The 14,968-nt window shown below is 33.6% G+C and overlaps 2 protein-coding genes across 2 annotated transcripts; both read right to left on the bottom strand.

Annotated features, from left to right (window-relative positions):
* Nucleotides 1–523: 523 nt before the first annotated feature.
* On the bottom strand, nt 524–6,215 carry LOC118266943 (uncharacterized). The gene is made up of 2 exons (XM_035580604.2): nt 3,645–6,215; nt 524–3,172 (listed from the first exon to the last, which is right to left on the bottom strand). The coding sequence occupies exon 2, from the start codon at nt 3,161–3,163 to the stop codon at nt 845–847; it is 2,319 nt and encodes a 772-aa protein (XP_035436497.1). The 5' UTR covers nt 3,164–3,172; nt 3,645–6,215; the 3' UTR covers nt 524–844.
* Nucleotides 6,216–7,994: 1,779 nt separating this feature from the next.
* On the bottom strand, nt 7,995–13,283 carry LOC118266950 (palmitoyltransferase ZDHHC16). The gene is made up of 5 exons (XM_035580617.2): nt 13,095–13,283; nt 12,852–12,999; nt 9,413–9,604; nt 8,921–9,176; nt 7,995–8,830 (listed from the first exon to the last, which is right to left on the bottom strand). The coding sequence occupies exons 1-5, from the start codon at nt 13,139–13,141 to the stop codon at nt 8,328–8,330; spliced, it is 1,146 nt and encodes a 381-aa protein (XP_035436510.1). The 5' UTR covers nt 13,142–13,283; the 3' UTR covers nt 7,995–8,327.
* Between the last annotated feature and the right edge of the window lie 1,685 nt (nt 13,284–14,968).

The following is a 14,968-nucleotide window of genomic DNA, read 5'->3' as shown; positions in this document are numbered from 1 at the left end:
ATTGATTAACAATGTATTTCATCTACAAATTCCATCATATTATATACGTATTTTTTCTTTGAAATTATTATTTTCACACGAAAATATTTCCATAGTTTCTTTTTCTATGTTCATATCCATGTACAAAAATGTGTTAGAAACCACTTATGTAAGAATAGTGATAACTTGATAAGTTAGTAAGTATATTAAGTTAGTATAAAAAGAGTACATACTTTGTTTTATTTACAAAGCAATACAGTTTACCGATGCGACGGTACGTACATATACGTTACTAAAAGTGGTCACAGGAATGACACCACCGTTCAGTAATAAAGAACAATTGAGCTATGTTATGCAATAACGTGTCAACCCTAAAAAACCTAAACCGGAGAAATCTCAGCTCAAAGAAATTAACAGCTACAAAAAATACTCATAAGCTATTCTGGTTTTATCCAAAACTTATTAAATAGGTCATCATGTGTTCTAGTGATTCAAACACAGCTTAATAGAGTGAGAGTTACAGGGAAAATTAAAATAAATGAAATAATGATGAATTGTTTATTGCAAAATTACAATCAAGATATTAAGATTTTTGAAATAAACATATAAGCCCAAATAGTTTATTGCAAAATTTTACCAGAGCATTTTTAAGTGCTAAAATGTTTTGCAAGTCCTTGACATATTATTGTTAATTAATAAAAATCATTAAGAAAATGGGGGAGACGTTTTTCCAACAGTGGAACAAGTAGAACAAGGTAACAAAAAATGCAGCAAACTTACGAACATAATTATAAACTTGAAAAAATCAACAAAATTGAGATCGATAAGAAATCACAGCGGTAAATAATTAATCAAAAATAAGAGATCAGTCTTCTCCATCCTCTGATAGCTGTTCAATATCTTCAACATGATATCCATCTATATCTTCATCAATAGAAACACCTGGAGTATGTTTTAAGAAATCATAAAATGGTTTAGCGTCTCTCGGTATCAGTTTCATTAAGTCTTTTAGATCTCTTAATTTTTCTACACTCAAAGACTTTCCATTTGGCCAGCATTCGGACAAATTAATATTCTTTAGCACAGGCTTACGGCCTTTCCCTGCCTTCTCAAGATTAACTATCTGAGCATCTTCTTGCGCAATATCAGTTTTGACTTTCAAAATATAGGGAAATGGTTTTTCTATCACTATCTCATGCAGTTTCAACCAATTAACTTTGTTTTTGGCACTGTCAACTTTTCTGTTTGTTATAGCCTGTTCTAGTGGCCTGACAGAGAGCATATCGGAGGGTATCATTCTCGAAACCTCAAACTTCTTATTCTTCTTTGACTTCTGAATACTTTCTGCATAATCTTCTAGAGTGTAAAGCCTTTGTTGCGTTTTCAACTGAGATTCTATAACACCAAAATTGGCATCATTTGGTAGGAAGCTATGCCCTGACAAAAGAAACCGCAATGTAATCGATTGTAAAGATGTGTGATGTTGCATGGTATGTATTAACATAAGAACTAACTTAATACTACGATTTTGGCCTCCACATGAATCTGCCCATAAGATTAGATCCGTTACTGGGGATTTTATGTTACTCAAAATGTACTTTCGCAAGCAGGATCCAACTTCTTGAGTACCCTTTCCACCTTCATTTTCAAGCCATAAGTTAAAAATTGAGCGTTTGCTACTTCCTATATAAATCCCTAAATTATACAAATTTAGCTGCCGTTTGTAATAAGCTATATTAGTAGGTATTTTTGGAAGTGGATGGGTTTTTTGCATATCAAAAGTAAGTGTTTCTACAGTATTTTTCTCTGACGCCAAATTCAGATCTGCATTCATTTGCTTTCTAAGCTCTGATGCTTTATTAATATGCAAATCTCGTTGCTTTTTAGCTTCTTCAGCTTCTGTGCCTGTTAATGATTTTATGTTAGCTGCAAAAGTGTCACAAGTTTTACATGTGTCACTTTTTGGGGCTTTAAATCTGAGGTTAAATTTTTCATAAAATATTTTCTTATAAGTTGCAAGACTCGGTAGGTTTTCATTTGTCGGATATTTAGCTTTGAATAAATCGTACATTTTTAATAGGTTGAGTTCAGTATTCAAATAACGACTATCAGTCTTACCTCTACAATAATGGCTAATATATTTGGGAAACGAATCAATATGGCCCACTATTAGATTAATGTCATCTTCATTGATTTTATTTTTGCCACCACTAGCTGTTCCTCTATTGTCTTTGAAATTAGATGATCTATTATTTTTCTGCATCGCTACATCGATTCTACTTTGACAAATACCTAAGGTTTTCAAAAACGTTTGTTTGCATATTTCGGTATCACAAAGCATATATTTTCGTGAATATATTCTCTTTGAATTTGACGAAGTATACGTCCTAGCTTTATGAGTTTGTGTTACTTTACCACAAATGAAAGCACATCGACCTTCGAATGACCCAAGAGACCAAAATTGATCAAATACTTGTTTCCGGCTATCAACTGACAAGATCGTTGTGCATTTCTTTTTGCAATCACAATGGTATGTACTGTCGAATTCTTTTGGTAATACTTCTTTTCCTTTCGCACTGATATACTTTTCGTTTACATTGGCTCTTCGTTTTCGCTCTTTTCTAGGCTGGTCTTCTACTTTTCTTTTTCTTCCGCGCTTGGGTCTACCGATATTATTTCTCTCTAATTGCTGCGCATTCTCACGACTTGATTGTGGTTGTTCGATACAGTTTAAAATGTTCGATTGATTATCATTTTCAGTCAGTTGTGTTGCAGACATATCTATGGAATCTTGAACAACGTTATCAGTATTAGAAGTTACTACTTCTATTTCCGCGATAATTTCGTTTCCTTCGTCATCGTAATCATTAAACATACTAGAAAGGTTGTTAGGAACAATGTCTAAATCATCCAGATGTATTAACTGAGAAGTATCTATAGACTCTTCTATATTACTTACATTTAAATCATTATAGCTTAAGTCACGCTCAAAATGTTTATAAGTTAACGAACGTGAAGCAGTATTATGACGCTTAAGATGTAAATCCTGTTTCAACTGTGCTAAAGTTGTTACGGCTCCATTGTAGGAAGATTCTTCTTCTTCAGATTCTTCTTTTTCATCGTTTTTATTACATAAATGCTCGTCACGAGCCATTGCGACAAGCTTCTGTGCCCTAGAGTTCATGTTATATACCTGAAAATAATTTATTATTGGCTTTAGTTTCGTAATATGAAAAGTATTATACGATGCAAGGTTTTAGCACATACCTAAAACTTTTCATAGCAATTTCGCAATAACCTACTAAAAAAATAAATATTTTAATGTTTTTATAAATTACTATCATCTGCCTACAACGAGTTTAAATAGACATTCTTATATGTTATTGTAACCTTCCCTCATAATAATATTAGCTTCTCTTTGGATTAAATTATAGAATAATATAAAAAAGATAAATACACTAATCGTTTCGTTTAAACTACGAGTATTAAAGCAATAACCAGTTACAAATTACACAAATTTAAATTGTCAGCTTTTTCGTAATTATCGGGAAGTTATTTAATTTCATTCCAATTACATGGTTCTTTACGATGAGAAACACCACTTCAGTGCGTTATTGACTGTATGGAACAGGAGAAAACATTATAAGCAAACACTGAAAACTTACCTTGTGCCTTGTTGCAACAAGTAGGTACTTAAAAACTCTTGTAAAATGATGAAATTCACACAACCCACAGTTTAATGAATATTACACAATACTACACTTACATAAAATTTCACTGAAAGGCCCCTTATTCAACGAAAACAAAATTTTAAAAGTAATTGTCACAGAAGAAAAGCGCGCGTGTCGTGACAGGTTTGTAATCGATTATTGCAAAATTGTTGAAGACTAGTTCCGCAAACTGCAGGAACATATTTTTGCTAGATGGCGTTTTTATAAATTTAGTACATGCCTCAACATTTTTTGAAGGGTTCAGGAGACAGCCTACAAAAGCTAGATGGCGTTAACTTAAAATTCATATTTTTGTGGGTTAACAGGTTATTGCATAACATGGCTCAATTAGGGTAGTTTCTTACAAGTCAATATTTCAATACTTTTTTCGAAACGTGATGAACGATATTTTCTATTAATTTTGTATGAAATAGTGCGTTATAACGTCATCAGAATTTTACTTCATACAGCAGACTTATTTCAAAAATTGCTAGAATAAGACGAAAATTAAATAGACCTTGTAATCTATACATGAAAGTGTAATTATTTTTGAATATTTTATTGCATTGAAAAGTCGAAACAACATATTTTTGACTGAGGAAACTACCCAATTCTGAGTACCTAATGATGATTTGACTGTGCAGTATTAAATGTACAGTTAAGTCGTAGCTTCAAACAACCTTACGATTTATTAACTGTACAGTTAAAACTGCACAGGTAAATTATAAGGCCCTGTAACAAAGGCCCAGACCCGAACCGCGCATCAAAATATAAAACAAAGAACATACGGTTCTATTGATTTTGGAAAGCTAAGGGTGACATGTCATGCATGTGACATATCGTAATATTGCTAACCTTTGTTAAGCCTGCAACAAAATGCAATCAACGGGGCGAAAGCGCTGAAGAAAAACCGATCTATTGTCAGACGGTGCGCAGTAACTGACGTTATTTTGAGCTCCAGTTGTTCATCCTGAATCAAATCATTTATTTTCTGTACAGTTAGTTTGTAGCTATTCAGATATGTTTATGTTGTACTGTTGCAACAACTGATGGTTGCAGAAATTTCGTTCCAATTCTTAGTTTTAGCATTTGAAACCATGCAAGTAATAAAGCCACTTTCCTAGATAACAGACAGAATACACATATTGCGTGAAACAGTAGTTAAATAGAATTTGAGAGAAGAAAATTAATTTCCGAAGTGCAATACACATTGCCAGGTCCACTGCCTTATTTCACTTCAAGTTTGAAAAACAAAGAATAACCAGATACGCATGAGGGTTTTCTTATGGTATTCGTTATTGATAGGGGCATATAACAACATTTTCCGTGAAGGTTTGGACATTCTTAAGCCTATTCATTAAGAATTCCCTTAGTAACTCTTCGACATCCGTGACATGCACGGAGATATATAAAAAAGGAGATAGGACATGACAATGAGTTGGCCAATCAAGTTTACCTTTAGCGATTTAGACGATTGTCAATCTCAAGTAACTATAAGATAAGAAAAGATTAAGAGGACTTACTAGTGACTAGTAAAATCACTGCTTAAGCATATTAAGTATCGCATTCGCCCTTACAGAATGACCACAAAAGGAATAACAAGCCTTAATCGGTGTTTGGCTTTAGTTGTAAAGTACAATAGTAAATGCATTGAAACACTTTAACTTAAATAAAGAGAATACTAACATTACATGTCAATTTCTGAATATCTATATAAGTTTATCATAAAACGGCCATCGTTTTTAAGTATAGAAATTATAAATACTGTACATGAGGTATAAATCGAAGTTACAACCAAACTCGCAGTTAAATAAATAGATAACAAACAAACGCGAATATTTGTACCAACACTATCATACTGCACTATACAAAGCAGTCTGTCTACCTACTTAGGTCTACATGATTCCTTGTCATCGTGCGACGACCTCAGTCTTAGCTCTTCCTTTACAATATTTACAAACATTAGCCGCATTTTTGGTAGGCCATTCCAAAAGTTAAAAGATAAATCTAACTACATAATTGTTGGTATATCTCACATTTTTTCCATGAAGTAATTTTACGCGAATTTGGAAGACCGCGTCAAAAAATCACATTGAAGTGCGATATTGCTATAATTAATATATCCTTTTGGTAAGGCTAAATTGACATATAGATGGCGCCTCAGTCAATAAATGGCGCTTACTTTATTCTGTACTGGAATAGACAATACCTATAGACAATTAGACATGACATACAATGAACGTGTTTTCACAAAAGCGTCGCACATCGGCAACGATTACATGGCCTCTGCCTGCCTTGCACCATCGGTAAATATGTCCAAGTTTTCTCTTATATATATTGAGTCAAGCACTTGGAAGAACTTTATAAGGAGACTTATACAACAACATGTAAGGTTGGCCAACAAAGAGCCACGTCAAGAGGATCACGAATTCACGACAGTATTCACTGTAGTTATTTAAGTAGTTCATAATCGCAACTAACCACTGAATTAACCTTTTATAGTCAAAAATTAAAAAACCCGACTGCATAAAAAACACTTTAAATAAAAACTGAAAATTAAAAAACAAGCTTAGTCTAAAAGTGTAGATAGCAATGCTGTTACCACAAAATTAAATAATTTCATAATCAATACACAAAAAATAATAATCTTATGCGAAACATAATTGAGTGCAACAATCGGGACCCATATTGAATGATTTTAGTCTAGTTTATTTAATGGGTCCCGACTGTTACACTCAATAATTATGTTTCGCATAAGATTATTATTTTTTGTGTATTGATTATGAAATTATTTAATTTTGTGGTAACAGCATTGCTATCTACACTTTTAGACTAAGCTTGTTTTTTAATTTTCAGTTTTTATTTAAAGTGTTTTTTATGCAGTCGGGTTTTTTAATTTTTTAAATTTATTTATTTTTATTTAACACTTTTTAGTTAGTTATAATACGGCTATGTGTTTCTCAAGATTTCACCCGCGACACGAGAGAACTACTTCCAATACCAAGATAATAAAAAAATAACACACGTCGATCCAGTTTTAGATTGATTGCGTAACACAAAGAGAGTAAAGGAATTAGAAAAAGAAGAAGGATTAAGGGCAGTAAAATTTACTATTTACAAATTTCGTAAACGGTCTAATTCTTTAAAAGAATTTTCGTCGTGTGGACTATTTAATATTTTTTTTTGGATCTTTTATTGTGAGGGGTTTTTGTCCGTAATAGTATTAATCCTTATCCTTTTAAATAGTCTATTAATTTTCTACATTAAATGAAGATAAAATTTGCTCTTTACACTGTTTCAAAATTTCTACTAGTTTTAGACAAAAAACGGTCTTTACAGTTGACGCGTCGCATGGGCTATAGGTAAACGACTATGTAGATAGATTCCTTATTTAACGTTCAGCAAAGCGAGGGCGGGTCGCTAGTCCTTTATTTATAAATAAATTCATTGTAAATAATTTAGTTAAGACGTACTTTTATTATCACTTTTCACTTTTAAGTTCAGACACCGCTAGTCAATCGCGTCGCGTAGTACCTATACGAGTATTTAGTTTGGATAATAAAGAACATAATTGCACATAGTATTTTTTTTCTATATGTCAGTGATATACCATTTTGGAATCCTCATGATGAGCTCTTTAATTTGATACCCATATTGTAGCAAACAAAAAAAATTTTTTTTTTTTTACTCCTATCTAGGGCGTCTCACGGCCGCCATGTTGGTTTTTGTTTTACGTCACATATCTAAGAACACTTGGGTAATTAAGACAAATCCAACGATACCCTGATTGTCGAAATCCATCAAGCCGTTTCGAAGAAATGAGGTAATAAAGAATATTAGGCTCATACATACAAGATACGCGCGAAAAACATAACCCTTCCTTGGCAGTCGGGTAAATAGTCTGAAGGAAATATCAATAAGTATCAAGTCAATCTAATATTGCACACTGCCTAATTATATAGGTAATATGTAAAGAACTATATTCTTTTATTCCATCTGAATTGTGACAGGAAATACACAATTTCTAAATTGGTTGTGTGCATGCCACATTTAGAAGTTTACATTAACTTTGATACTTAAGTATTAATAACTATTGATTTCTTATTAGTTAAGTATTCAATAAATATACGACTGTTATAATATTTTGTGATTAATTTTTAAAAATTCCCAAGAAACGCAATATTTGTCTTAAAGAGGACAGACATATTTCTGCTTATTTCTAACCAGTGAACCTACACAAGCATACGACTCGAAATATTTTTAATTCTAATCTTGCAATATTCATTATAAAATAACTTTTTTCTAAATTGTAAATTTTCATTCAATAATCCTCCGCCTAGTAATTCGATACTCCCTGTTACCAACAACAGTTACGACAAATATATTTTTCTTAGTAATCCTATAAATATTGTACGTTAATATCAAACACTAGGTCCTAATTTGGCCTGAGTGCTTACAAGAAATCGAATGACTTCATTAGAAAAATAGCAATGTACCACAAGTAATGTGATCACAATTTCACAATTATCGAGTAATCGTGGAAAGCGTACGTGCCTTCTTTTTTACAAGTGCCAAGCACATTAACCGATCGGCTTTGGTAAACAACAGACAATCAACACAAACAAATGGGCAGATCGTTTAAGGCCAATCCTCATATGGGTTGCGAACTGTATGCCAAGAAATTCCTGATCCAGTAGGAAGATGACCAGACGGGAGCAAGATGTGCCTTATGAACGTTCTACCTTGAATAAGTCCCAAGAAGAGTCGCCAATTCTTCCTTTTTCCAAAGTCATATGGGTTCTTGTACTGAATGCCTATGTATTTACGGAGCTTTTCATTGATATGAGCCTCGATACTAGTCTCTCCTCTGCCAATGTTTCTTCCATGAATGATGCTCAATGTTCCAAGTGCGATCAATACCGAGCAACATGTAATGGCCATGAACATGACCGCCTTCCTCTTCCATGGATGGGCAGCGATACGTTGAGCCTCAGTAATAGGTGGAACAGGCAGAAAGTGTTCGCGGGGGGAGTTGAACGAGTCGTATTCCACAATTTCTTTCACAGGTACTAACGCACCAGTTTGGTTCAGTCTCACAGGGTGACCAATCAGATCTGGATCATTGTTTGGTAATAATCCACCTGAAATTAAAATGATAACCGGGTCCATTACTAAAAACATTACACATATCTACTATTGGGCAAAAATATATAGGAAAATGGATAAAGTACCTGTATCATTCAGCCAAAGAACTTTGTACCCGATGTCAAAACCGGCAACAATGATGAAAGTCACGCCTATAACCATGTACACCATGTACAGATAGAAGAATCTTGCATTGTAGTAGCCCACGCAGTTGTTCAACCAGGGGCAGTGGTGGTCCATTGCTAAGACGCATCGGTCACATACAGAGCAGTGATGAGTGCGGGGGGGCCTCGGACATATGCAGCGGCGACAAATACTAGCTGCTTCAGAAACATGAGTCGACTGTGGAAAATTAAAAACAAATAATGCTTAGTTTATCACACCAAACTGAAACTTTGACAAGACTACTTTAAATGCATACAAAATAGCTAGCATTATAATTTAGCAATATTTCACACTTTGCGTAGCAAATCGCACATCTATACAATCGCCATGCATCAAATAAAATAAACAGGTACAATGGCTGCAAAAGGCCTACATTATGTACACATGCCAATGTTTCTTTATAATAAACTTACTGGTGGGGGGTATCCAGGTTCAGTAACAACTCCTTTATAGTAGTGGAATACAATATTAATCAGTAGCCAGTTGCCAAAAATGACTAGAAAGACCGTTGTGTAGGGACATCTTTGCCACCAGTATGGCAACCCTACCCAGTAAGCAACACCTACCACAGCACTGGTCAGTACTGTGACACAGAAGACAAAAACCTGAAATATAAATAACACCTCTTTAGTTTCGAAAATTTCTCAGTAGTAGCACGGAGTCTGGAATTGTGCCCATAATATGGCAATAGGGTCACCTCACTCACCCCCTATTACATGGGACTTATAACACAAATGGTGAAAAGTTGGTGTACCTAGTTACCTACATTGTATATCGGCATTTTGTGCCGTAATACGCACCTCTGCCTACCCCTTCGGGGATAAAAGGCGTGACGCTACAACACATTACCTCTTTAGTTTCTACTTAGATTTTCCTTAAATGTTACTGTTTGTGGATATCAAAGTGGTATCTATACACATATGAAGGATAAACAAGTGGATCAATATGAAGATAATGTTATATGTACCTGTCCAAGTAAAAGGCATAGTATGCTATTAATTACCTAACTTAAAAAAAATAAAGAGCTGTTTTAAATGTGGTGTTGTATAGTTCTCTGGTTACATTGTTCTCACATAATTGAACCAACAAAACAATGTAACCAAGAATTGTATTGTGAACCTGATTGCAAAAGAACCTATGGAGTTTCTTGCTCATTCTTCTACATAGGAATCTACACTTTAGAACAAGCAAATAGCTTCACTAGGAGCCTGACCAACAGACAGACATTTTAGTTTTTTTTTTTAATATTGTAATATTTGCTTTGATGTTCAAAAGTACCTTCACAGTCTATTTGAAATAAATATTTTTTACTTTGACTTTGTAATGTCAATAGCTTATTTTTATCTATTTCATTTTAGGGATGTATAACCAATAGGCTATGTCAGCCCCATATTGACAATGCCATATACACAGAACACACTTTATCTTAATTTCAATAAAGAATGATAGAGGAAACACAGGTGTATTGCTGGCCTTTTAAAAAGGAATAAACTCTTATCTTGAAGGATTTTTTTTTGTTATGCCTTGTGGTGTGGACATATGAACTATTAATTAATTGGTAGGCAGTACAGTGAATCCCACCCAAAACATAAATGTGAAAGGCTGCCAAGTTCGATAATATTGGAATGCTTCGCCTATAAAAGAAGTGAGATCTAAATAAGTACCAAGTTCCATACACAGACCTCAGTTAAAAATGATATAACAAGTTGGCAAGTTTTCACAAACTTTGTTATAAACCTACTAAACGCAATGAGTCAAGTATATAATTTTCTATTAAAACTTGCCAAGTTATATCATTTTTAACTGAGGTCTGTGTATGGAACTTGGTACTTATTTAGATCTCACTTCTTTTATAGGCGAAGCATTCCAATATTATCGAACTTGGCAGCCTTTCACATTTATGTTTTGGGTGGGATTTCATTTATTTTTGTAAGGTTTATTTTCTTTTTTTCTTATTTTACTTTACTTTGACTAAATACAAACCTTCGTAACCAATTTTAGGTCGGTACGACCATTGGAAGATATAGATATTTTTTTTGTTTTAGTTCCTTAGGGGTATGAATTTACACCTTCATTATTTTTAAAACCGACTCACACTTGGCCATTTTCAGATTTTTTCCTTTACCTTGACCTAAAGACCTACCTCCATGCCAAATTTCAAGTCAATATGACCATTGGAAGTGGTCTAGGTTTTTGATGAGTGAGTGAGTCAGTCAGTCAGTGAGTGTATAGTAAAAATAGCGATTTTCTGACGTCAATATCTCAAGACCTACAATAGGTACATTAATGAAATTTTGTATTTTAGATAAGTAAGTAGATCTCGACAGATACTAGAAATTTCATATGCGTAGATAAAATAGATTTTGAGTTATAGGTGGGTCGAACTTGGCCCGAAATGGTTCGTGTAATATAACCCACGGCCGGTGTGTCGGCTTTTTGGTCGAACTTGGCGGACACACTGCCGTGTGTCTAGATAATAGTTATTTTTAGTGTTGCAAGCATTCATAGGCTACAGTAATTACATTTTTTCATTGTTTTATTTTTTGTAAAAGCCAGAGTCTCACACCTCAGTTTTCCTACCATAAAGTTGTGAGATCCATGTAATACAAAGTTGGTTATTTTATGTAGTCCCTGTTTATGTAAATTGTCATCATATTACACTCATTTTATGTTTAAAAAAAGTAGATCGACTTGGCCATCGCACATAATCATGCAATAAACCATTGTAATTCAGGCTTCTTGTTTTATCCACAACAAAGTTAAAGGCGGTCGAAATTAGCCTGAATAGCTTCGAGAAAAGTATAGTATGTCCCTGCTGCTTTCTTTTGCTCAACTTGGAGGGGACACTACAGTGCTCCCAGATTGGTATTATGTTTTCGGTTGTACATTTCAGGACAATCAACATTAACTCTATGTTTAATTAACTATAGAGGCCATTCATCAGTCAGGTTTGTATTATGATCTGATGAACAAATAATCTGTTGGTGGATGGATGGAAGGAGATTTTGTCAGAGTGCCTGAAATACTGCGAGGCGAACTTATGAATGCTGTTAATTCTTGTTTAATTATGTTTTAGTTATGTATGTAAGTTGCTTTAATTGGTTGTCTACCGTTGTAACTTTTGAATTAAATAAATTAAATTAAATAAATAAATTATTATATTTGTATTACATGTAAGGTGTAACTTTAAGAATAAATTGTTTTCATTGGATCCTGCGATTTTTAATACTCAAGAGCTGAACTACCGTTACAGTTGCCAATCACACTTCAATTTCTAATTGCTAAAATTAGTTTTTTTTAATGTTGATAAGTCTGTGTTTGGCCACCAACCCACTTACTGCCAGGACAGTGAAGTGAAGATGTGGCCGAGGATGGAGCACATAGAGAGTACCTATTTACTCTGACCTTGAAAGACCCAGGTTGTATTTCTCAGGAAAGATAGAAGCCGGCAATGAATAATATATAAATGAGAAACAGGGGGATTTATACTATTATTAAGAGTCCTGTTTCAGTTCAATAGAAAGAGTTAAGTACAAAGTAAAAGGCAATGTAACTACATTTATACCAGTATACTGTACAGATCAGATAAGTACCTACAAATAAGAGTTTAACACTTTGAACACTGTGGTGTTCACCGGTAACCGACGTTAGCGGAGGATTTGCCTCCAATAGTTTTCTCTTGGCAGTCAAAGGCAGGCTTAATCATTAATATTATTTTATTGGTACCTACTACCTACCATAAAATAACATGTAACTGGCGTAAAACATGATCAATTGTATATCAGATGCACATTACACATACACCTACACAGATACACATTTTAACTAATAAATACGTGGTTGGGTACTTACTTTTCCCAGATATTGAGCGAAATTGTCAACAAACCAAAACACAGGTTCTAGTAAGAAATCTATTGTGTAGCTTTGGCTCATGTGTTCATTGTAAGTTAGAGACCGAAATATCAACATGGCCTGTGCTATTTTCCAAGCTACACATTCTCTGAAAAAGAAAACCCATTGCAATATTAAAATACGTATTATTATAATTTATGTTTTTCAATGGGTTCATAAAAATAAAATCTTTTACTTGCTCACCTGAGCCTTCCGCAGAGTCCTCGAAACTTCCACCTTATAACAACCATTTTTACTAAAAAACCATTGATTTTAACCAAAATAAATAAAGCTTTTGATTTCTGATATCTAAATAAAATATTTTATTCCGCACAAAATAATAGATTTAGGTTATATTTTCTATTTTTATTTTGACAGGAGATTTCAGTGTTGTCGGACACAACACAAAGTATTGATTTGTTTTTGAATCAAAACTTTAATATAAATTATAATTGCCAACGTAAAAATAGGTCAGTATCGGCATGAAACTTGGAACAGGGGTACATGTGTATAGATTCTTGTCTGGAAAAACAATTATATACACTAGCGGACCCGACAGACGTTGTCCTGTCTACACGTCTTTAATAAAATTTGAATTTGAAAGTCGGATCCAATGTAAAAAAACATTCCAAAATCAACAACTTCTAATAAATTAATTTTTTTTTTCAATTGTAAATCTAAACATTCTCAGATCCCCTTGAAAACACACAAAAAAATTCATCAACATCGGTCCAGTCGTTTAAGATAAGTTCAGTGACATACACACTTACAGAAGAACTATATATATAAAGATAAATACTACTTTTTATCCCACGGTACGCCAGAGAAGCCGATCGCAGAAGTTAGTAATAAATCCCACCCAAAACATAAATGTGAAAGGCTGCCAAGTTCGATAATATTGGAATGCTTCGCCTATAAAAGAAGTGAGATCTAAATAAGTACCAAGTTCCATACACAGACCTCAGTTAAAAATGATATAACAAGTTGGCAAGTTTTCACACACTTTGTTATAAACCTACTAAACGCAATGAGTCAAGTATATGTATAATTTTCTATTAAAACTTGCCAAGTTATATCATTTTTAACTGAGGTCTGTGTATGGAACTTGGTACTTATTTAGATCTCACTTCTTTTATAGGCGAAGCATTCCAATATTATCGAACTTGGCAGCCTTTCACATTTATGTTTTGGGTGGGATTTCATTTATTTTTGTAAGGTTTATTTTCTTTTTTTCTTATTTTACTTTACTTTGACTAAATACAAACCTTCGTAACGAATTTTAGGTCGGTACGACCATTGGAAGATATAGATATTTTTTTTGTTTTAGTTCCTTAGGGGTATGAATTTACACCTTCATTATTTTTAAAATCGACTCACACTTGGCCATTTTCAGATTTTTTCCTTTACCTTGACCTAAAGACCTACCTCCATGCCAAATTTCAAGTCAATACGACCATTGGAAGTGGTCTAGGTTTTTGATGAGTGAGTGAGTCAGTCAGTCAGTGAGTGTATAGTAAAAATAGCGATTTTCTGACGTCAATATCTCAAGACCTACAATAGGTACATTAATGAAATTTTGTATTTTAGATAAGTAAGTAGATCTCGACAGATATTAGAAATTTCATATGCGTAGATAAAATAGATTTTGAGTTATAGGTGGGTCGAACTTGGCCCGAAATGGTTCGTGTAATATAACCCACGGCCGGTGTGTCGGTTTTTTTGCTCGAACTTGGCGGACACACTGCCGTGTGTCTAGATAAAATTCACAATAAAGTGACACAAACGGTAATTTTAGTATAGAGAAAAAAAAATGCGCAAGTTGCTATAATTACATTTTGTTTAATGATTTATTTTTATTAATGTGTGACAAAGTACATAATATATTTCTTTCCTATTTTTTACGAATAGCAAATAGGCATTATTATTAAGGAAATAAAAGCGCCTTCAAAGGAAATTTCGAAGTATTTTCAGTATAATTTTCAAACTACTAATTGAACTACAATAAATGTAGTTCAGTAGTAGTTTCTCGTCGTATGCCTCGTCGTCGGCGTATACAGAGTAATAACTAGGTATAGGGC

Source organism: Spodoptera frugiperda, chromosome 25 (genome assembly GCF_023101765.2).
Source record: "Spodoptera frugiperda isolate SF20-4 chromosome 25, AGI-APGP_CSIRO_Sfru_2.0, whole genome shotgun sequence".
In the NCBI taxonomy this organism is placed as follows: Eukaryota; Metazoa; Arthropoda; class Insecta; order Lepidoptera; family Noctuidae; genus Spodoptera; species Spodoptera frugiperda.
This window is presented reverse-complemented; position numbering and strand designations above follow the sequence as displayed.

Excerpts from the sequence above, each read along its gene's own strand:
- LOC118266950 (XM_035580617.2), bottom strand. The coding sequence starts at position 13,141 with ATGGTTGTTATAAGGTGGAAGTTTCGAGGACTCTGCGGAAGGCTCAG. Across the intron at positions 13,000-13,094 it reads GGACTCTGCGGAAGGCTCAG|AGAATGTGTAGCTTGGAAAA; the intron begins GTGAGCAAGTAA and ends TTTCTTTTTCAG. Across the intron at positions 8,831-8,920 it reads TCTTTGGCTGAATGATACAG|GTGGATTATTACCAAACAAT; the intron begins GTACTTTATCCA and ends TTTTAATTTCAG.
- LOC118266943 (XM_035580604.2), bottom strand. The coding sequence starts at position 3,163 with ATGAACTCTAGGGCACAGAAGCTTGTCGCAATGGCTCGTGACGAGCAT.